Source organism: Hyperoodon ampullatus (genome assembly GCF_949752795.1).
Source record: "Hyperoodon ampullatus genome assembly, chromosome: 9".
Taxonomy (NCBI): domain Eukaryota; kingdom Metazoa; phylum Chordata; class Mammalia; order Artiodactyla; family Ziphiidae; genus Hyperoodon; species Hyperoodon ampullatus.
In genome coordinates, this window is record NC_136922.1 from 57,662,613 (window position 1) to 57,686,513 (window position 23,901).

The 23,901-nt window shown below is 45.1% G+C and overlaps 1 protein-coding gene across 1 annotated transcript in view; it reads right to left on the reverse strand.

The window, feature by feature from the left end:
- Positions 1-3,605: 3,605 nt before the first annotated feature.
- The window catches only part of GSDME (gasdermin E), a gene marked incomplete at both ends in the record, with an annotated part of 60,783 nt that continues 40,487 nt past the window's right edge, over positions 3,606-23,901 (reverse strand). The window contains 5 exons of the mRNA XM_079711113.1: positions 3,606-3,836; positions 7,122-7,195; positions 14,761-14,956; positions 15,674-15,801; positions 17,769-17,933. Of these exons, the coding sequence (XP_079567239.1) occupies positions 3,606-3,836; positions 7,122-7,195; positions 14,761-14,956; positions 15,674-15,801; positions 17,769-17,933 (794 nt within the window). The remainder of the gene's footprint in view (positions 3,837-7,121; positions 7,196-14,760; positions 14,957-15,673; positions 15,802-17,768; positions 17,934-23,901) is intronic.

The following is a 23,901-nucleotide window of genomic DNA, read 5'->3' on the forward strand; positions in this document are numbered from 1 at the left end:
TGAGCATCTTTTCATGTGCCTGTTGGCCATCCCTATGTCTTCTTTGGGAAAATATCTATTCAAGTCTTCTATCCATTTTTTGATTGGATTTTTTTCTATGATTGAGTTGTATAAGCTGTTTATATATTTTGGATATTAACCCCTTGTCGACAGCCTCATTTGCAAATATTTTCTCCCATTCCATAGGCTGCCTTCTGTTTTGTTGATGGTTTCATTTGCTGTGCAAAAGCTTTTAAGTTTAACTCAGTCCCATTTGCTTATGTTTGCTTTTATTTCTTTGGCCTTGGGGGACTGATGCAAGAAAATAGTTATGCTTTATGTCAAAGATTGTTTCACCTATATTCCAAAAAAAATAGGTTTTGTGTAAAGTCATCCCTTGGTATGCATGGTTGGGCATCCGTGGATTATACAGTGCTGTAGTATTTATTGAAAAAAGTCCCCATATAAGTGGACCTGTGCAGTTCAAACTCCTGTTGTTCAAGGGTCCAACTGTGTGTGGTTCATTCTTCCGTCTAATACTACTTGTCAGTTTTCTATCACTGCAGTAACAAATTACCACAAACTTAGCAGCTTAAAATACAAACTTATCATCTCAGTTCTGTAGGTCTGAAGTCCAACCCAAGTTTCACCAGGCTAAAGTGAAGTTGTCTCCCAGGCCCTACCCTGGCTCTTACCTGCAGGTCTGGAGGAGAATCTGTGTCCAGGCTCTTGCATGTTGTTAGTGGACTCCAGTTCCATGCAATTGTAGAACCAAAGTCCCCACTTTCTTGCTGGCTGTCTGACCGACTGCTCTCTTGTCCTTGAACTGGCCCGCTCTGTCTTGAGAGCCAGTGACAGCACTGAATTCTTCTCATGCCTCATCTTTCCTGCATCTTCTTTGGCCAAATCCCTCTCTCACTGACCCTTCTGCCTTCTTTCTTTTAAGGCTCCACCCAGATAATCCAGAATAATCTGTCCATCTCAAGGTCCACAACCTTGAGTTTGCCAGGTTCTAGGGATTTATTAGGTCATGAAACACATTTTAGGGGCCATTATCAGGCCACACCAGCTAATCATGTCAGCATTTCTTCCTATATCCATTTATGAAACAGAAGTGGTTGTGGAAACATCAGAGTTAAGGTGGTGGTTCTGTTCTAGGAAATACTACTGTATTTACTATCTGTTTTCTAGGTGTTCTGGGATACTAGAACTTGTTTCCAAATCTAATTATTAAAAGTAGTATGGTTCTGGATCTCAAGCAGTAAATCAACATACATTTAAAATTAATAATATTTAATGATGAGGAAACTAGTTAGTTAGAAGAACCTTTTGGAGGCCCAGTCTCGCCCTCACTGTAGTCCAGCACTACTTACTACCTCACCCACCAGATCCCAATGGGGGTCTGCTGTAGCAGCATAAGGCTATATCTTTTTAACATCTTTATTGGAGTATAATTGCTTTACAATGGTGTGTTAGTTTCTGCTTTATAACAAAGTGAATCAGCTATATGTATACATATATCCCCATATGCCCTCCCTCTTGCATCTCCCTCCTACCCTCCCTATCCCACCACTCTAGGTGATCACAAAGCACTGAGCTGATCTCCCTGTGCGGCTGCTTCTGGCTGTATCTTTTTCAATAGCTAATGTCTAAAACACAGTCCAGCAGGATAACTGGCCAGTCTTAGACAGATTGCCTTAGTTGCTGTTTGATGTAACCCAAACTTCCAGCACTTGCTTAGGTGATGGCATCTTTTCTTCTGTCTTAAGCCTATCTTTAGTTTTTGATGTTTTGGGTTTTTTGTTGTTATTTTTAAGACATACACAATTCCAACAGGAATAGAAGGGTGAACCACTCCCCCCAGTGCCTCTTGCCCCAACCTCTAAATCCTTTCCTGTTTCTTGTGAACTCTTAAATGAGAGTTCCCATGCATTGTGATACATGTATATCTTTTTCACACAAGTAGATTCATATCACACATTCTGTCTGTAGTATGTTCTTTATACTTATTTCAGAAAACCAGACAAGAGGCACGTATAGTACCACCATCTTAACACAACTATCTTGACTTTTGCATGTTCCTTTCCAATTTGTGAATAAGGTGCTTACTTTCTATGTTGTTGCCACCACTCTGTGTCCTTTTTTTCTTATATATCATAAGTATTTACATAATTTTGTCTCATTTTAATAGAGGTCATGAAAGGGTTATTTCCTTCATTTCTTCCTTATTAAACATTCATTAAAAGCTCAAGTGCAGAAAGGGAATAAGTAAGTGATGCTGAGGTAAAAAACAGGTACTGAGTAACATAGAATGTCTCTAACAACTGCTTACCCTCCTGCTCCTAAAGTAAGAAATTCTAGCAGTAGGTCTCAGCAACTTCTTGCTAAGGGAAAGCAGAAGTGGCTTCAGAGCCCCAATGGCATCAGGAGACAGTCCAGGCTATTAATAGGAGAAGGATAGGAAAGCAGAATAAAGAAGAGGAATATACACAATTCAAAGTTTCCTTTTTACAAATTAAACATCCAGAATGCATGGGAAATCCACACATTGCTCTAGACATAGGATTGGTACATTCATCAAAGCAGGGCAAAGTCAAACCGGATATAGCTTGACCCTAAGGAATAGTGTCCTGCTGTTAGAGTCTTCTGCTAAACAATAACCTCTGTACTCTAGTGGCATTTACAGTTCATTTTTCAATCAATCAATCACTGCATAGCATACAGCACATTCAAAATGGAGCCTTCTATGAAGAGAAATTCCTCCCCACAGCATTCAGAAATTTTTGGATCAAAGCATCAGCCTCATCTATTTTTAACAGGAAGTGGGAACTAGATGGACCCATTTTTCTGCAGAGAAAAGGTCTGAATGTACTTTGGCTTACAATTCTCAACCCTCCTCCAGCTCTTTATGTGCTGGGGTCTAACATGGACACTGGGTTACCAGCACAAGAGGACCTCCTGTGAAAAAGACACTGTACACAGAGTACCTGGTGGCTAAATTTGAGGCGATTCATATGCAAAAAGTCACCACTTATTAAACTGTTCAGTAAATTCATCTCCTAGATCAACCTTTAACGTGGTGATCTAAGCCCCAAAGGCAGTATCTTAATGATGCTGAAAAATACCCAGGCTTGGCTGATAACGCGTACAGGCAGACCTCAGAGATACTGTGGACTTGGTTGCAGACCACCGCAATAAAGCGAGTCACACAAATTTGTTGGTTTTCCAGTGCATATAAAATTTATACTATCTTATAGTCTATCACGTGTACAATACGTGTACAATAGCATTATGTCTAAACAATGTATATACCTTAATTTAAAAATACTTTATTGCTAAAAAATGCTAACCATCATCTGAGCCGAGTTGTAATCTTTTTGCAGTAGTAGCATCAAAGATCACAGATCACCATGACAAATATAATAATAATGAAAATGTCTGAAATCCTGGGAGAATTACCAAAATGTGACACAGAGACACAGTGAGCAAATGCTGTTGGAAAAATGGCACTGATAGACTTGCTCGACTCAGGGTTGTCACAGACCTTCAATTTGTTAAAAAAAAAAAGTGCACTATCTGCAAAGTGCAATAAAGCAAGGTGTACCTGTAATCCACATATGACACTGTTACTGTGCTCTGCCCAAAGCACCGAGTCCATTCAGGCTTATGTAAAGAATCAGTGGGAAAACCTTAGGGTCCTTCCAGGTGGCAGCTTTCACAGAAGGTTGCAGTCTCTCCAGGTTAATGTCAGCTGAGGCAAACAGACGCTGCACGATCCCAAACCTTTCTGTATCTTTCAGTGGAGCCAAGACTGGGTCTTCAAGATCAGACACACCATCATCAGACAGAGCACGGAGCTGAAATGACACATGTAAACAAATCCACCAAAAAAGGTGATAGAAAATCGACATCATTGGATAATAATGTTAGCACATCTGACTAATTATGGGGGGAAAATTAAGTTGTTTACATTCCCCAAATAGAGCAGGGAAAACCCTTAAGCTGTAACAGGATATATTTGGCCCAGGCCAGGACCTGCACTTCGCCTGGAGTCCTCTGACCAAATCCCTACTCTCTGAACTCTTATCTTCTACTGGATCCACTAACGCCAGTAGATTAGAAAGGTCAGAATATACCTTTCTTAGACACACAGTATGTAAGGTTTGTTTCTTTTTATTTTAATTCACCTATTAGAATGTCTTACATGTCTGCATGAACCCCTCAAAGGTTAGGTACCATGGTTTATTTAGTGATGCTTCTTTGCCTTAAGAACCTTTGCCCTTGCTCTTCCTTCCACCTGCGACATCCTTCCTCCAGAGCTCCCCGCAGAACCTTCCTTCTCATCTCTGAGCTGTCGGTTGAAATGCCACATCAGAAGGGCCTTTCCTAATCCTCTCTCCATCCAGCCACTGGCTCCCCCCTTATCCCAGCCACTATTACATTATTTTATTGTCTTCATATGCTTACTATATCTGAAATTATCTTCCTGACATTCCCTGTTTACTCTGTTTATTAAAACCTAAGCTGCCCAGGAGAGCAGGGACCTGGTCCGTTGTGCTTACCTTAAACCCTGCCTAGAACATCGACCCTCAGTTGAATGTTAGTTCTTCAGAGAGGTCACATCAAACAGTGCTCTAATTGCAACTGCTCAGAACCTGTGAAACTTTGCTCTTAGGGTCTTGAGCAGTGCCTCTGACACAGTTGTTTTTAATCTTTAGTAATTACAAATTTGCCAGTAGATTTGAATTTTAAACAGGCACTCAGAACCAGATCAGATTAATAATGTAGAGAGTAAAATTTAAAATAAAAAATGAAGACTTATAAGGTATGCATGAATTTTAACTGAATCTGAAGGGAATCCAAAAGAATTGCAGACATGCTCTGAGCACTGATACTCTTTCTTACTAAAAGTAATAAGCAACTTGTCCCAGGGGCTGAAGTGCAGCACTCATTTGCATATAAAGGAACTCGTGGGTCTGTTATCACAATCAGCCTTACAGATCTACACCTTGTAGATTCACCCCATGCAACTCACACAGTGTAACCACAGGTGTCCCGTTACCACATGGCCTAGACCGTAAATTGTAGATGATGCTTTAGAGAGTGGATCTGGCCTGCTTCTTTAAGCATGAGCACCACATCCGGTGATTTAAGAATGAGCTCCACGGGTGCAGCACAGCGGGCTGTGTCCTGGGTCTGGTGGAGAAGCACCCAGCAACATCCTGCCTTCTTCTCTGAACATGTGCCAACCCCAAGTGCCCAGAGGCACTTCTCGGTGTAAGAGAGATTACAGTCACCCAAAGAGGTGGGGGGGGCGCGGGGGGGTGAAATTAACATTCCCTCCAGATGATTCTAACTTACTTTCTTACCAGCTCTTTCACCAGTTTGCAAATGTGTTTGTGTATCTGACGCTGTTCTTTCAAAAGCCCTTCAGCAAGCCTCTCAAAGTTACTCTGGCCACCAGACAAGACAAGACAGGCATGCAAGGAGATATTTGTACCCTGCTCTAAGTAAATACCTATAGGAAACATAAGATACCCAAATTCCTTCAGGAGGCAGGAGCCTTGCGGTCCTAACAAACGTTGTTATGAGCTCTAGGGGAGATTAAAGACCTTCCTGAGTGTCTTCACATAAAGAAAAACTACTTCTTTATGTTGAGCAGCCCACAAAGGCAAACAGATGACTCTATGGGTGGGTAGTTTTGCACCAAGGTAGTATACCAGCTGTGCTGGGACTCCAAGTGCGTCCTAATGGCTACTCCCGGAACACCAACAGAGCAGAACTTGGAAGCAACCCAAAGATCAAGTCCTAGAGCAGACCTGCAGGGAGGATGACAACTAACTGTCAGCTGGTTGGGAGAGGGAGTTAGTTAGCTAATGCAGTCTCAGCAGTATTTTCTTTTTTTATATACTTCCTGAATGCAGTTGATGACTTTGTAAATACATGGTGAGGGCTGACTTGGGAAATGCTAAATACTTAGTTGCTGCAAAAGGGAGCTAAGCTAGAAAGCAGAGTTACTGTCGTTGCAGACAATTATATAATGATACATATTGTTTCCATGACCAGACTGCGCCATCAGCCTTTACCCTCAGCTGGCTGCACCACAGTGGCATGCTGGCTCATTTTCAAGTAGTTCAGTTTTTGTGGTCAAAGTACAGGAACACAGCATTCCTCTGCAGAGGTAGAATCTGCTTTCGGTTGTGAATGATATCTAAACTGCTCCTTGGAATGAAGCCTTGCTGCAGTCTCTGGATGTCTTTGCTATGCCAGGAAGTACCAAAGGCACTAACTACAGTGCTCAAAGTTCCCAGAGTAGATGCATAACAAACTGCAGGGTCCTATCTAGGCAGTCTACCCCAATACCTGCTTCCCAGATCTGGGGGCAGAGCTCTGAGCTTTGGTCCTTTGGGTCTACATAGCATGCTGGCCTCAGCCCTTAGTAACCAGGCCTCAAAATAACAGCTGGGTATCCTCTGCTTCTCTGCCCTAGGCTGAGCAACACCTGCAGAAGCTACAACAGAGGAGCTGCCCCAGCCTACTGATGGTTCCTTCTATTGATGACCCAGTTTGTAATTTAAAAAGGAAAAGCTTAACCTTGACTTTCAGGGCTAAGCTCATCATTACCTAGCTCTTGATCTTGCCATGGCATTTCCTGAGGGCATGAAGCTAATGATATTCTTAGGAGAAAATGAAACGTCTCCCTGAGACAAAGCAGTCCTCTTGAGTACCTCCCTGTTGAATTTGATGCAGAGCTGAATCAAACTGGTCCAGCCACAGAACTGCCATTGCAAATAATGTGGTGTCAGGCCCCTTCCCTGCAACACTGAACCAAGCCTTGGCCAAAATTCTCTCCAAAAAATGCAAAAATCATGAGATTTGGAGTATAAATATAAGGCTTGAGTCCTAGCCCTGCTAGCAAGTTCTTCAAATAACTCCTTTCCCTCTGAGCCTTAGTCTTCCTATGGGGTGTGTGATGTGGGCAGGGTGTAAAAAAGAGAGAGATTGTAATACCTGTTTTAACCTATTTTGAAGGGCTGTTGTGGATGAGAAAGCCTAGTGAGTTTTATCAGCTGTTAGGTGTCCATCTCCTCATCACTTCCCTGTTCCTGCCCATCCCCAGGTCCTCTCTGGGAGGTTCTTACCAGATGGCACAGTGTAGGAATAATCTGGAGCTTACAACAAGTGCCCAGCAGAACTGCTGCATTATCTGGCATTTCTGCAGGAGAAAAAAAAAAAAAAATCAGTCACCATCAAAAAGCACCCATGGAAACAGAGCCAGCCCCCAAGCTGTACCTAATTTATATATCATCTACCAGTCGGGCAGAGGATATGCTCAGTAATTGTAGAATAAATGAATGAATGGGGCTAAACCGGCAGCAAAGGCCTTTTAGAAAATAGATGTAGGGACCAGGTAACCAGCTCTGTGTTCACCAGAGGACATTTCTTACACGCAATGTGCCAATCAGAAAGAACGGTACAGACTCAGGGAAAAGTGAATCAGCATGGAAAAGTAGAAAGAACCTGGGGTTTGGTGACAGAAGAGCTATGTTTGAGCACCACTAAATATTTGGGAGCAACCTTGGGTATACCTTTCTCAGCACGTTTCCTCATTTGCATACTATAGATTTTCTTTTTTTATAAAGGGTTATACCTAGGTCACTAATCATTTGGGGGAGAAAGATGTAATGTGGTCTAGTCAAGGGGTGGCACAGCAGACCTCCTGAGCCTAGGACTGTGCAGGGCCCCCTGGCCCACGGCTAGCTCAACACAAGGGTACCAATGGCAGAGAACATTGGCACAGAGCTCTGTAAGGCTGGGGGCTGCCCCAGATGGGTCCTGCCAAGCCCCAGGAAAAGGAAATCCAGATCAGTGTTAGTCAAAACCAGTTTTAAATACCTCCCAAGGCAGAACAGATGCAGTTGCTAAAAGGACCCAATCCCTTGGGATACAACCTTTGCACTGAAAAGGCAAAAGAGAAAAGAATCGTCTGCTCCATCATCTGGCACAGGGAACACTCATGAACCCCCTCATCTCATGCATTAATTAGCAGCCTTATTTATATAAATGGCAGCGTGTCACTGAGGCTGTGGCCCAACAGAGCACAACGAAACACGGCCTTCTCCCAAGAGCAGAAGGCTGCTAGGGTGGTGGGGCAGCCCCGAGGCCTGAGCCTGCCAGAGAACCCCCTAAATTGCGTTTAAATGTGCTTTTGTCTCCAGAGAGTCCCCACCGTTTTCAACAGATCCTCAAGGAAGCCTGGTTCCCAAATCAGGAAGATGAAGATGGTAAAGGTATGGGGCCTTGTGGAAAGATCCACAGGGCTATGAAGGGCAGGGACAGAGTCCCCTGGGACCTGATGTCCTGGCGGAGCTACCGTCACAAGTCATCTCACCCGTTCATGTTTCTATTCCTCACTTCTCAGGTGACTCCCAAGTCCATGTAATCATCATCATCCCTTAATTCTTGTAAATACTTTACTTCTATGTTACTCAATGGTCATTCACTACCTTGAGCATAGTGCTAGGGACACAGCTCTACTTTACAGCGCTTACCACCTAATTTCACTGCTTGACTGTAGTTCCCTTGAGGGTGGGGATGATGATTTTCTCCTACCTCAGCATCTAGCAGTGCCTAAAGCACAGTAGAGGCTTCTTCAGCATTTCTGGAATTGAAATGATTTCTTTTGATCTTTCATATTCTAACTATTTTACAAATGAAACCTGGGAAGTTCATGCTTAAGGTCACAAAATGGTAGGGGAAGTGTTCCAGGAGATAGGCTAGATGCTGAGACTGAAGTGCTTTAAACAGGAGGAGGGCGGTTCAAGATGGCACTGTAGGAAGATCTGGAACTCACCTCCTTCCGTGGACAAACTGAATCTACAGCGACATATGGGACAGTTTCCTCTGAAGAAACCCCAAACTACCTGAGCGACTCCCATACATCAGGTGAACAAGGAAAAAAAACCCATGGCAGCAGGTAGGAGAGGCTGAGCCACAGTCTCCCTGTAAACCCCACACCCCTGGTGCAGTGACCCACAATCAGGAGGGAACTCAAAGCCCGAGCTTCTCCCTGTGGTGAAGGATTTGAACCCCACCCTAACTTCTAAGACCACCAGACAGACGAGCCCCCCAAACATCTGGCTTTGAAAACCAGTGGGGCTCACATCCACAAGACCCACAAGCCTATAGTGAACTGAGAAATCATTCTTAACGGGCTTGCACGGGGACTTACCCACTCCTAGGACCCAGCACAGAAGCAGCTGTTTGAAAAACCCCCATACTCTCTATGAAAGAGGCTTATTTGTTATCATAAAGCATCGGCTTGGGGGTAGGCGTCTAATTTAACACACACCTAGGGACCTGCTGGTGTACTCTCTGGGGACCGAGGCCATCAGACACCATCTTTGCACCCTCCCTCTGCCACACTTCAAAGCACCAATATTTCCCAGAGAAGGGCTATGACACATCTCTGGTGCCCTTGTTTTTGTGGCTGCCACCCAGGAAACACCCCTTGATCGTCTGGCTCTCATAGCCAGCAGGGCTTGCATTCCTGGGTCCCTCGGGACTGTAACAATCAGACTGTTCTTGGCCAGCTACCACCCCCCAAGGCACTGTCAGACAGCAAACTGAAATACACCCCTAGTCCTTCTGTGAAAGAGGCCCATTTGCTTGGCCTGAGGGGCAAGCTTCTGGTTTGACATACGTCTAGGGGTCTGCTCTCGGAAAAGAGGCCAACGGATGCTACCTTTGTGCTCTCCATCTGCCTCATTCCAGGTTGCTGGTATCTCCTGGAAAGGAGCTTATACAATCGTCTGGCTTGTGATTTCTGTGACTGCCACCCAGTGACACTTCTAGGTCACCTGGCTCTACTGGCTAGCAGGATTTACACTGTGGTCTGTATATACTTGTATTCTTTAAAAACTGCTGCCTGAAGGTCTGGCTTCTAATCAGCCTAAATCTAGGTGCTGACTGAGATCCTCTTTGGGGCACTGACAGGTGTTGACAAACCCTCAACTATTGGGAGCCACTAAAAATAGGCTGCTTGGACAATCACAAAGGTTTGAGAGACAACAAAGAGCCAGGGTGAGGTTGAATAAGGTCCTCTCTTACATGAGACCACTCCCTCACGTGAGAGGAGACTATTTTACCTTCTGCATGGAAACAAACACAGAGTGTCAAGGAAAATGAAGAAACAGAAATATGTTCCAAACAGAGGAACAAGATAAAAGCTCAGAAAAGGTCCTGAATGAAAAGCATATAAGTGATTTATTTGCCTGCTAAAGAGTTCAAAATATCATAAAAATGTTTAATAAGCTTGGGAGAAGAATGGATGAACACAGTGAGAACTTCAACAAAGAAAGAGAAAATATAGGAAAGGACCAAATAGAAGTCACAGAGATGAAGAATACAATGAATGAACCACAAGAGACACTAGAGGGGTTCAACCACAGACTAGATGAAGCAGAAGAAATGATCATTGAACTCAAAGACAAGGCAATGGAACTCACCCAATCAGAGCAGGAAAAAGAAAAGGTGAAAAAAAAAGTGAACACAGCTTAAGAAACTATGCTACAACATCAAGCAGACCAACATTTGAGGTAAAAGACCTGTACACTGAAAACTATAAGACACTGATGAAAGAAATTGAATAAGATACAAATAAATGGAAAGATATTTCATGTTCATGAATTGGGAGAATACTGCTACAATGTTCATACTACCCAAGCTACAGATTCAGTGCAACCGCTATCAGAATGCCAATGGCATTTTTCACAGAAATAGAACAAACAATTGTAAAATTTGTTTAAAACTATAAAAGATCCTGAAGAGCCAAAGCAATCTTGAGAAAGAAGAACAAAGCTGGAGATATCACATGCCCTGATTTCAAATTATATTATAAAGCTACATTAATCAAAATAGTATTGTATTGGCATAGAAACAGACACATTGGTCAGTGGAACAAAATAGAGAGCCCAGAAATAATCCCATGCATATATGGTCAATTAATTTACAACAAAGGAGGCAAGAATATACAAGGGAGAAAGAACAGTCTCTTCAATAAATGGTGCTGGGAAAACTGGACCACTATCTTACACCATACAGAAAAACTAACTCAAAATGGATCAAAGATTTAAACATAAGATCTGAAACCATAAAATTAGAAGAAAACATAGGCAGTAAGCTGCTTGACATCAGTCTTGGCAATGATTTTTTGGATTTCACACCAAAGGCAAAGGCAACAAAAGCAAAAATAAGTGAAACTACATCAAACTAAAAATCTTCTGCACAGCAAAGGAAATCATCAACAAAATGAAAAGGCAGCCTATTGATGGGGAAAGAAATATTTGCAAATCATATATCTGATAAGGGGTTAATCCAAAACATATAAAAAAACTCATACAACAACTCAGCAGCAAAAAAAAATCCAATTTAAAAATGGGCAGAAGGGGCTTCCCTGGCAGCACAGTGGAATCTGCCTGCCAGTGCAGGGGACACGGGTGCGAGCCCTGGTCCAGGAAGATCCCACATGCCACGGAGCAGCTAAGCCCATGCCCTACAACTACAGAGCCTGTGCTCTAGAGCCCGTGAGCCATAACTCCTGAGCCCGTGTGCCACAACTACTGAAGTCCACACACCCTAGAGCCCATGCTCCACAACAAGAGAAACTACTGCAATGAGAAGCCCACTCGCCACAGCTAGAGAAAGCCCGTGTGCAGCAATGAAGATCAACGCAGCCAAAAATAAATAATAAATTTTAAAAATTTAAAAAATGGGCAGAACATCTGAATAGACAGTTTTCCAAAGAAGACACACAGATGGCCAATAGGTACATGAAAAAGTACTCAACATCACTCATCATCAGGGAAATTAAAATCAAAACCACACTGAGGTATGACCTCACATCTGTTAGAATGGCTATTATCAAAAAGACAGGAAATAACAAGTGTTGGCAAGGATGTGAAAAAAGGGAACCCCTGTGCACTGTTGGTGAGAATTTTTTAAGGCTACTCAAAAAATTAAAAGTCTTACTACCATACGATCCAGTAATTCCACTCCTAGGTATTTATCCAAAGAAAATGAAAACACTGACTTGAAAAGATGCACCCCCATGTTCATTGCAGCATTACTTACAAAAGCTAAGATAGGGAAGCAACCTAAGTGTCCACCAATGGATGAATGGATAAAAGATACGTGATACACACACAGAGGACTATTATTAATCAGTAAAAAAAGAAATCTTGCCATTTGTGACACCATGGATGGACCTTGAGGGCATTATGCTAAGTGAGATAAGTCAGAGAAAGACAATGTATGATCTCACTTACATGCAGAGTCTTAAAATAAAAAAAGGCTCAGGGCTTCCCTGGTGGCACAGTGGTTAAGAATCTGCCTGCCAATGCAGGGGGCACGGGTTCGAGCCCTGGTCTGGGAGGATCCCACATGCCGCGGAGCAGCTGGGCCCGTGAGCCACAACTACTGAGCCTGCGCGTCTGGAGCCTGTGTTCCGCAACGAGAGGCCGCGACAGTGAGAGGCCCGCGCAGCGCGGTGACGAGTGGCCCCCGCTTGCCACAACTAGAGAAAGCCCTCGCACAGAAATGAAGACCCAACACAGCCTACAATAAATAAATTAATTAATTAATTAAAAAAAAAAAAAAAAAAAAAGGCTCATAGAGCAGATTGGGAGGGGTGTGTGTGTGTGGGTGGGTAAAATGGGTGAAGATGGTTAAAAAGTACAGACTTCCAGCTATAAAATAAGTCACGGGTATGTAATGTGCAGGATGGTGACTAGAGTTAATAATACTGTACTGTATATTTGAGAGTTGCTAAGAGTAAATCTTATAAAGTTTATTTTTCTTGTGATGAAAACTTTTAACTATGTATGGTGATGCATACATAGTTAATGAGACATATATACAAGTATCGAATCATTTTGTTGTACACCTGAAATTAATTTATATACGTGTCAATTATATCTCAATTTTTTTTTAAAGTAAGTGCTATAGAAAAAACTAGTGTTATTATTTAGAAAGCTGGAAACAGGCCTCAAAAAGGGGCCATTTTCTGTTCTAGCACCTTTCCCAGATTCTGAGAAGACTGTTGTAGGAGGAAAAGGTCAACTCAGAAGGGCCAAGAATAAACAAGAGCATTAGTGAAAGAGCTTACACCAATCCGAGCTCCACAGTGACTGACACATAAATGAGATCTCAGTTCACAGAGATGCAGAAGAGCACTGTTGGTTTAGAAATAGGCTGCAGATATTTTCAGCTGCACTTAAAGATTTCACTATCCCTGAGCTTCCAGCTCAGACACAGCAGGTAAGTCTCATGTTATGTGTCAACCCCAAGTGGCTGCCTGTGTGCAAGGCTGCAGAGAATTTGAGGCTGTGTCCAGGCTCAGGAAAAAGGGGACTGTGGTGCATTCACAGTGTTGGCCATGTGTTACATATTTGACATCACTGGTCCAGCCTATTGAGATTAAAACCGATAGCTAGTGGGAAGCAGCCACATAGCACAGGGAGATCAGCTCGGTGTTTTGTGACCACCTAGAGGGGTGGGATAGGGAGAATGGGAGGGAGGGAGATGCATGAGGGAAGAGATATGGGGATGTATGTATGTATATAACTGATTCACTTTGTTATAAAGCAGAAACTAACACACCATTGTAAAGCAATTATACTCCAATAAAGATGTAAAAAAAAATTTTCAATAAGTAATAGGGTATGTGAAGAAAGGGCTTCTCGCAAGCTAGAGAACTCTGGCCTGTAGATTAGCTCCTGATAGAATGCCTGTAATTAAACTCTCTGATATACCAATTAACACTGGGAAAAGGTCTCCAGTGGAGTTCCACAGGGCTGTCTTATGTCCTATCCCAGTCAAAATGTTTACCCATGACTTGGAATAAGGCATAGAGTGTACATTCACTGGCATAGGGAGCTGGGAGAGGCATTTGCTCTGATTAATTGTTTAAAAACTGGAGATTCCTGGGCCTTTGTTCCCATGTGGTGCTGGGGAGGAACTCTGAATGTATCAGGAGCTCAGTGCCCTGACTAACGTCACCTTGAAGGGAAGTTGTGGGGACTAAGACTGGGCTGCCTTGCCAGGTCTTGCCTTTCTGAGAAGGAAGTGAAAGCCCAGCTTCCTCATACAGGATGACCACCTTCTGGTACCACAGACCCTCTGGCAAGGTGCGTTCTGGATGGGAGTTGGCAAAGAAGAGTCAGGTGGGGTCCACTGCTCAATACTAACTGGATGGCCAGGATGCATGTGGAAGTTGTGGAGCTGCTGGGCCCAGCAACCTAGTGCATTGGGATGCTCTCTACAGCCTCCCTGCCCTAATGGCCACAATGCTGCACTTGGGGTAGAGCCATAAGTTTGCAAAGAGGAACAAGAGGATCAGAAGGAACGAAACACTGGGGGAGAGAGCAGTAGCCAAATGAAAGCCATGGCCACTCAGCACTGCCAGGCAGCAAGTGTGAATCACTGGCTGTGTCTGGGGAAATTGATTTCCTGTGTTTGTGAGGGAGTGTGCCCACAGACAGCCCTCGCTGGGGGAGGAAAAGGAAGTCCTCTCTCCAAGAGAGTGGAGGAGGCTGGCAGCAGACAGGCCTCCTTCATACTCAAGTCCATGACTTCACGGCAATCCTGTTAACTTCCTCAGTCTTCCACTGCTTATCATCCCTGCACTGCTTGAAAGGGAGGGAACCTTATGTACCAAATCGTCCACAAAGTAAGCAAAGTAATTTCAGGGCAACAGCATTTCTTCCCCTTTTTTTTCCATACCTGCTAGCGCACTGACCAAGAAGTAGGCCGTAGAAAGGAGTTTCTGGTTGTGGACCACATCCTCTGGGCCTGGACACTCGCCCTGCACACTGTACCCCACTAGCCGCAGGAAGGCCACAAGGTCCCGCTGCTGTGAAGGCTTCAGCTTCCCCAGCACCGCCAATGAGGGTGACAGGCTGCTGACTATGTCCTCACACTGTGGGGAGAGATGTGGGGGCGGGGAAGAGAAAAGAGACAGATCTAGTAAAGCCACAGGCCAAGATGGGCACAACACAGGCCTCTGCCCCATGACACACAACCCTTGTAGTGAGATGGGGAGTGGTCCCCCAAATATAGGTCCACCTGGAGATTCAGAATGAGACCTTATTTGGCATCTTTGCAGATGTAATTTAGGTAGGGATCTCGAGATCATCCTAGATTGGGGTGGGCCCTGAATCCAATGGTGGGTGTCCTTTAAGAGACAGGAAAGGAGATGGCCATGTGAAGACAGAGTAGAGATTTGAGCAATGTGGCCACAAGCCAAGGAATGCCAGGAGCCACCAGAAGCTGGAGGAGGCAAAAAAGGATTCTCTCCTAGAGCCTGTGGGGAAGCATGGCCCTAATGACACCTTGACTTTAGACTTGTGGCCTCCAGAATTGTAAGAGAGTAAATTGGAGTTTGTGGTCATTTGTTACAGCAGCCCTAGGAAACTAATACACCCTTCTATTCATCACATCGACTACCTTTCTGCAGTTAGAAAACTAAGGACCTGGGAGAAAGAAAAAAAAAAAAGAAGCTTTAGGGTTAAAAGGAGGTGGGGAAATTTTAAACACCATTTTATCCCAGCTCAAAGCCTTATCCCAAGAGATCTAGCCCGTCCACATCTCCAGAAAACCATGCGGAGACACTACCTTGAGATGCCTCCGGTCTTACCACTTGCTCCAGAACCAAGAGTAATTCTTCATCAAACAGGACCGCCTGGAGGACATCGTTCAGAGCTCTCTGTTGCTGCTCTGGCAGCTCCACAAAGGGATGGAAATTCCTCTCCAAGAACAGAGTGGCTGTGAAAGCAGCAGAACATACCCAGTCTCGTGACTTATCTCAGAACGAGGACCAGTAACTCTTGCTTTTTATAGCTAATTGTCCTCTGTTCTTTCATAAACACTTCCAGCTGCACAGTCTTGGAATTCAGAAATAAAGGACACGTTAAATACCACCCTGCATGTTTTTCACTAACCAGTCAAACTACTAAAGGAAGAAAGAAGGAGGGAAGGGAAGAGAGGGAAGGGAGACAGAAAGAGACAAAAATACAGACAGAAAAGAGGGAAGCCAAGTTTTGTTTCAGACTTTATCTTCCTGCTGACTCACTAAACATTAATCAGTTATTTTCTGGAAAAGTCATTTAGAATTATTAAATTATCAAGGCTGAATTACTAAACATCAGGACTTTTACAAACCTTCAGAGTCATTGTGCAAATTCCAAAATACATTCTTTTTCATATCTTTCTAATACACTACGGATTTTGCATCCCTTAATATTAAATGCATGCTTTTCAAGGGGCTGGCACAATTTTCATTGGGCAAACACAGATACTCCACTTTCTCCATTCTTCTTCACCAGTTCTGGAGAATGGGTTAGAATCCCAGCTGGATTACTAACATCCTCTTCAGGATGCTTGAGCCTCTCCCCTTAAAATCTTCCGTTTTCATTTTAAGATAGTCAAAAGTTTCTAGTAATTTAAGCCCAGTGGGAATTTAAAAACAAGATTTGATAAACCAAAGCTTTCATATACAGGGATGCAGACCAATACATAAATGCACCCTCCGCTGATGTCAAATTCCAGACAACAGTTATACTCAAAAACTGCTCTATAAACACAATTAGTTCCTCGCCAGCCCCAGCCTGGAGAGAAGGGCTGTCCTGGCTGGTCTAGGGTCCAAGTGCACAGAGGTGGGCGCCCACCCTACTCCTGCCTAAACTACCCAGCCTCCCCACTCCATGCCAGGCTGACTGGAATGACCAACTTACAGGGTGGACTGGTGGGTAAGGAAATTATAAGAAAGCTCAGCCTGTCTTGTCACTTCCCTGTAGTGCAGTTCAAGGGTGTAGCACCACTGCTGATGTGATTCTAACCCGTGACATTGACATCGCTTAAGTGGCAGCTGAAAATCACACCCAATGACCGGGAGGGGGCCTGCAGCCCTAAATTAGATGGGAAAGCCTTAAGATTGGGCCTTCACTGTCAATTCTGTCAACATTGATATTTTTGCTACAGAAACAAAAGCATCTATATTCTGGTCTGGGACTCGTTGAAGCCCCACTGATGAGTCTCTCCTCTTACCCTCCAAGCCAGAGACATTCTGAGCTGGTCCTAGCTCTTTTTCCCTAAGCTCTTAATTATTCGTTTCTCTTTTTCCTTGTCCATCTCCTCTTCCACTATATACTGCACTCCTACTAATTCCTGCCCTACCCCCTACAAGAAACTTTTTTAAAAAACACAAAATGCTGTGGGGAGCGAAAGGAATTGCTGCAGGCAAGTCACAGGTACTGCCCTCCTCCTCGCTGGATGCCTTGGCATCACATGGCTTCATGCCATGTGGATAAGGGCCTCCAAGAGAGCATTTTGCGATGCTAACGAAGCATTGCCTGCCTTGGCAATGAAGCCTGGAATAAATGAAACAAATGCAAGACTTGGGTTCTCTCTCCTTGCTGCTGACTAGCTCTTCTTTGTAGTCAGCAAGACTCCTGTGGTTCAGATGAAAGAAAATGTTAGACCCCTGACTCTTCCCCTCCTCAGCCTCCTACCCCTTCCTTAAAACAGGCCATCCAAGACCTGAGGTTCCCTAAGATCTGACCAAGGTGAGTCCTGATGAGTGAACTAGAACTGATTCAGGCACCGTCCTGTCTGTCCTCAAATGTTTTCCATGAAGTCACTAAGGAGTCACTGCTTCTGAAGGGCGCATCACCTCCTGGGGTACAGCATTCAATTACCCAGCAGCTCACCATGCCCCAGCCTGCTGGCAATACCTTGTTTTAAAACACTCAGTGGCCCATCCGAGGCAGGCAGCCCTTGCCCAGCATCTGGCACGTCCCAGAACGCAAACTCTCGTAAGGGCAGGAGGTCCAGGAAGGCAGAGTCACTTCTCCTCTCCTGCTCGAAGCCCCCGTGCTTCCCTTGCAGGAGACAGAATTCTGTAATGCGGGGGAAAAGGACAAGCTGCGCATTAGGGTCAGCCTAGTTGGCACATCCCAGACCGGGCTTTACCTAAATCAAGCAGGGCAGGGGGACATGTCCACCCTCTTCCTCATACACCCACTTCCTACACATTATGCTATTTGACCAAAACTCAGCCACTTCCTACAAATACAGGAGAAAGGTTGTTCTTAACATAAGGTTCTTTGAACAGGCAGGAAGCAACCTTTCAAACATCAGAAGTACTTCCTTAGCCTGACTGGAACAAACCAACTCCAACAAACAACCCACCATATTTAACTGAGAAAATTGGAATTTGATTAATAAATCTGATTTGACTGAACTGATACAGAATTATTGACAATATATTTAGGTGCACAAGTGGTTACGTGGCTCTTGGAGAGTCAGTTATTCTTCATAATAAACTTTTCTGCAATTATATGAACGAACCTTACAAACATGTTGAGAGGAAAATCCATACACAAAAGAATATATTCTATATGAATCTGTATGAAGAGACTAGTCTTTTTTTTAAAGCCTTATCTTTTAGAGATATTTCAATATTTATAGACAAAATAATATAATGCCTACAATTTGCTTCAAAACAATTGAGTAGGAATGGAGAGAGGTGGGAAAGTTATAGATGAAACATGAATTGCCCTAGTTATTGAAGCTGGATGGTAGGTACATGGGGTTCATTATATTACTATCTGTAGTTCTGAACGTGTGTAATTTTCCATAATAAAAAGTTTTTAAAAATTATAAAAAGAAATGCCCCTTAAATACTTCCATATTTGAGGGCCCAACTAAGGTAACTAAGTTGTAGGTAAAAATGCAACAGTGTGTCCTTGCTAAGTAAAAACTGTGTGAACTCAAGAATGAGGGTTCTCCTCTGACCCACCTCCTACAGTAATAAAAATAAAAACAAAAAAAAAAAAAACAAGTGGCACCTAATTAAACTCAAAAGCTTTTGCACAGCAAAGGAAACCATAAACAAAAGGAAAAGACAACGCCAGGATGGGAGAAAATATTTGCAAACGAAGCGACCAACAAGGGATTAATCTCCAAAATACACAAACAGCTCATACAACTCAACAACAAAACAAACAATCCAATCAAAAAATAGGCAGAAGAACTAAATAGACATTTCTCCAAAGAAGACAGACAGATGGCCAAAAAACACACGAAAAGATGCTCAATATTGCTAATTATTAGAGAAATGCAAATCAAAACTACAATGAGGCATCACCTCACACCAGTCAGAATGGCCATCATCAAAAAATCTACAAACAATAAATGCTGAGAGGGTGTGGAGAAAAGGGAACCATCTTGCACTGTTGGTGGGAATGTAAATTGATACAGCCACTATGGAGAACAGTATGGAGGTTCCTTAAAAAATTAAAAATAGAATTACCATATGATCCAGCAATCGCACTTCTGGGCATACACCCAGAGAAAACCATAAATCAAAGAGATACATGCACTCCAATGTTCACTGCAGCACTATTAACGATAGCCAAGATGTGGAAGCAACCTAAATGCCCATCAACAGAGGAATGGATAAAGAAGATGTGGTACATATATACAATGCAGTATAACTCAGCCATAAAAAATAATGACATAATACCATTTGCAGCAACACGGATGGACCTAGAGATTGTCATACTGACTGAAGTTAGAGAACAAATATCGTATGATATTGCTTATATGTGGAATCTAGAAAGATGGTACAAATGAACTTATTTACAAAACTGAAATAGAGGCATAGATGTAGAAAACAATCTTATGGTTAACCGGGGAAGGGGGGAGGGATAAACTGGGAGCTTGGGACTGACATGTACACACGACCGTATATAACATAGACAGCTAATAAGGACCCACTGTATAGCACGGGGAACTCTACTCAGTACGCTGTAATGGCCTATATGGGAAAAGAATCTAAAAGAGTGGATATATGTATCACTGAATCACTCTGCTGTACAGCTGAAACTAACAAAACATTGTAAATCAACTCCCATAAAAATTTTTTAAAAAGAATGAAGGTTCATTTTATGCTTCTATTTAATAATTTGTGTACAGGCTATGGAATGAGAATGTGGCTGAGCCTAGTACTTGCATGACACGTGAAAGGCATGGGTATTAGCACGTATTTTTAATTGCTGTGGACACTAATGACATCCATAACGACAGGACGGCTGTCTAAAGACAAAGAAAACAAGCTTTCCTTTACTCACCCGAGGACCCACCCACACTCCTAGTCATCCAGGATGCCCCTGGCTCACTCCACCCTATGCACCAGGCACCGAGGTGGATAAGCGTGAACTGACCCCCAGGGAAAGCTCCCCAAGGACAAGGACCATGACCATTAACACAGCCTCAAATCCTGCCAAGAGCCCTGTGGGGCTCCTAACCATATTTGGGGAGTCCAAGACCCTAGCACCACTCTTCCTTTACACATATGCACAGCCCCCCTGAAGGCACTGCCAACTCCTTCCCTCTTTGCAGCATCAGGCCCTGCAAGGAGCCAGAGATTCAACAGGACCACAACCTAGGCCTTGACAGTAAGTGTGATATGAGTGGAAGAGGCAGACAGGTCACTGAATCCAGAGTGGCAGGTGTGGAGAAAGAAGCAGAAAAGGATTCTTGGACGAAGCAGTATCTAAGTAGCCCCCTAAAGCCTGGTAGGAATTAGCTGGGCCAAGAGGCAGGGAGCACACTCCAGAGGCTCAGGATAAGCGAGAGTGGAGGGTTCCCAGACGGTGGGTTAACCCGGGCTGGATCACTACGTTGGGAGGCGCTGGTGATGAGAAGCAAGGCTGGACACGACGTGCCTGGAAGGGCAGACTTTATCTTGGGACAAAGGGAGCCTCAGAAGGGTGTCTGAGCAGGTGAGTGAAGTGACCAAATATGTTTTTTGTTTTTTGTTTTTTTTTTTTGCGGTACGCGGGCCTCTCACTGTTGTGGCCTCTCCCGTTGTGGAGCACAGGCTCCGGACGCTCAGGCTCAGCGGCCATGGCTCACGGGCCCAGCCGCTCCACGGCATGTGGGATCTTCCCGGACCGGGGCACAAACCCGTGTCCCCTGCGTTGGCAGGCGGACTCTCAACCACTGCACCACCAGGGAAGCCCCAAATGTGTATTTTTAAACAATCACATCAGCTACAATGCTAGGATGGGAAAGATTCAAAGCAGAGGAGCCAATTAAGAGTCTGTGATGGGAACGAAGCAGGGGTGCCGGTGTCGGCCTCTGGACCTGCAGAGAAGTGCACAGACCCAGGAGGGTGGGAAGCACAGGTTCACGTCCACAGGTGCCCAATCAGAAGTTCGTGCTGAAAGGACACTGGTAAATGCCTAATTCGACAAAGCAAAGGCTAAAGTTCAAGACAATAACATGATGTTTCTGATTGGCCATAAGGCGGGGGGGGGTGGTCTGTTGGCAAAGGGAGGGATCGTGGCTGAGAGAACCCCTCGTCAAGGACGGGCTCACAGATGCCTCCCCCAAGGGACACGGAGGGAGTGGCCTCCTCTCGAAGTTTCAGAGGACAGCCAGGATCCTCGTCAACTGTACTCCCACCCAGAAGGTGGGAGGAGAGATCAAGCAGCCTCTTAAGGGCCCTTCCAGCCCCTGTAGGGCTGTTTATGAAGCCGGATCAGAACGCTCTGCAGGAACAGCAACATAAAACAGAGATGGGGGGGCTTCCCTGGTGGCGCAGTGGTTGGGAGTCCGCCTGCCAATGCAGGGGACACGGGTTCGTGCCCTGGTCTGGGAGGATCCCACATTCCACGGAGCGGCTGGGCCCGTGAGCCATGGCCACTGAGCCTGCGCATCCAGAGCCTATGCTCCGCAACGCGAGAGGCCACAACAGTGAGAGGCCCGTGTACCAAAAAAGAAAAAAAAAAAGACACAGAGATGGGAAAAAGCAGCAGAACTGGCTTAAGAATCAGGCTGTGTGTCACACGAACAAGGGCCTGACCACCAAGCTGCACAGGCAGGGCAGGCAGCAGCAGGAGAGGGCAAAGGAGAGGGCTTCCTAGGCCAGGGTGTGGGAAGGGAGCCAGAGGAACCCTGAGAACTCCCCAAGGCACCTCTGGCTCAGCAGCACAAAGAGTTTTTTTTCAAGACAGCAGAAGCAAGCCAAGATAAAAGGCTTGAAACTAAAATGCAAACAGGAGAGCCTCGCCAGGCAGGCTTTGTCTTTCCAACCCCATCTGAGAAAAGAGACGCCCCCTGTGGGAGCGGCAGGTGCCCCAACAGAACTGCATGCAGGGCAGAGCACCTCCACCTCCTCGGAGAAACAGGGAGGGGCTCCCGGGGGCCCCAAAGCCTAGAATGGCAACCCCAGCCTGGCCCCCAGCCACCAAAGGGTCCTCAGAGCACTCATGGGCATCCTCGGTGCGGGCCAAGCTTCCCAAGAGCCTGACAAAAGCAACACCTCCACCACCAATCCATCTGGACAGGATAACCAAGGCCTCAGCAGCCTGGGCTGGAGTCATACAAACCCACGTGGTCACACAGCTTATCACACGCTGATGACAAAAGCTGGAGGGGCAACTTAATCATCTAATAGGCAGTTTGTTCAGTGGATGGATAGTCTTTCAAAGAGAAAGAATAATCATCATGCCCAGGATGACACAAATTTGGAACCTTGGACCTAAAGGATGCTGGTCACGATTCTTGGGATTCCTGGTATCCCATGCGTCCCTGGCCCACCCCTAGACCAACTTCCTACAACTGGCACCTTCACTTTTTGTCTCCCCCCTGAAACACAGGCTGCTCTACATGCGAAACGAAAAAGGGAGGGTCGGTGATTGCCCTTCACGTCCCTTGCACACCCGCGGGCTTGTCCACTGTCCCATAGGACAGTCAGCATTCCAAGCGCCCATGGTTGTAGCTGAATGGTGGTACCTCGCGTGGCCGAGTGAGCAGAAGGCTGACTCCTGGAAGACACCCGCATCCCTGGCCTGGTCGCCGCCACCTGACAGAAAACAGCTGGGGGAAGGGCAGGAGGCAGCCACAGACATGTATGGCCCGTCGTGGCGCCCTTTTACAATGTTCTCATCATGGAGAATTGAAAGTGCACAGGGATGCAGAGAGTAAGTAGTACAGGGAGCCTCCGCACATGCATCGACCGGCTGTGATGACCTCCCCCACCTTTACCCACCACACACACACCTCACTCTCCGCCATCGTGCTTGAAGCAAACCACAGACATATTTCCATTTCATCTGTGAAGAGTTCACTGTAAATCTGTAAAAACTAAGATGACGCTTTTCATAAACATAACCACAACAATGTGACCATGCCCAAAAAAGTTAATTATTTATGGTGTTACATATATTAATTCATGTCCCCAAAAAGCAGTCAGACAGTTTTCTTGGGTTTGACACAACCTTTTCCTGGGAAGAGTGTGAGGGAAGAGCCGGGAGTATCTAAGACAAGCCACGCCAACTATAAAACCCTATTTTCTCCAAGTGATGCAGTGACCTCCCGGCTTTGAACACACTGCTGATCAGACAGCAAGGTCAAGTGCAGCTTTTTGGACTCCCTACAGGGGACGGGAGGTAAGATGATCACAACAATGACAGTATTATTAATAGCTAAGGTGAGTACTTAACAAGCCACCGCTGTACCAGGCACTTCACACACCTCGTCTAACTTGGTCCTCACCGCAGCCCTGTGAGGGAATGTCTTTCCCCTGCCAGACACGGGAAGCTGAGGACCAGGCGGCTTCAGCAAGCTGCCTGCGACCTCACAGGACCCCGGGCACTGGGGCCGACGCCCAGTCCGTCCGACTGCAGAGCCCACGTTCTTCGCCCTGTGCTCTGTCGGTGAAGCACGCCCCACACCGACATCCGGGCATTCCTCACCAACACCCTCCCACCGCGGCCCTCCGTCTCACTTGTCGTGAGACATCCCCAAACTCTTCCGATCCCTCTTTCTTCTCAATCCCCAGAGCAGAGGGGGATC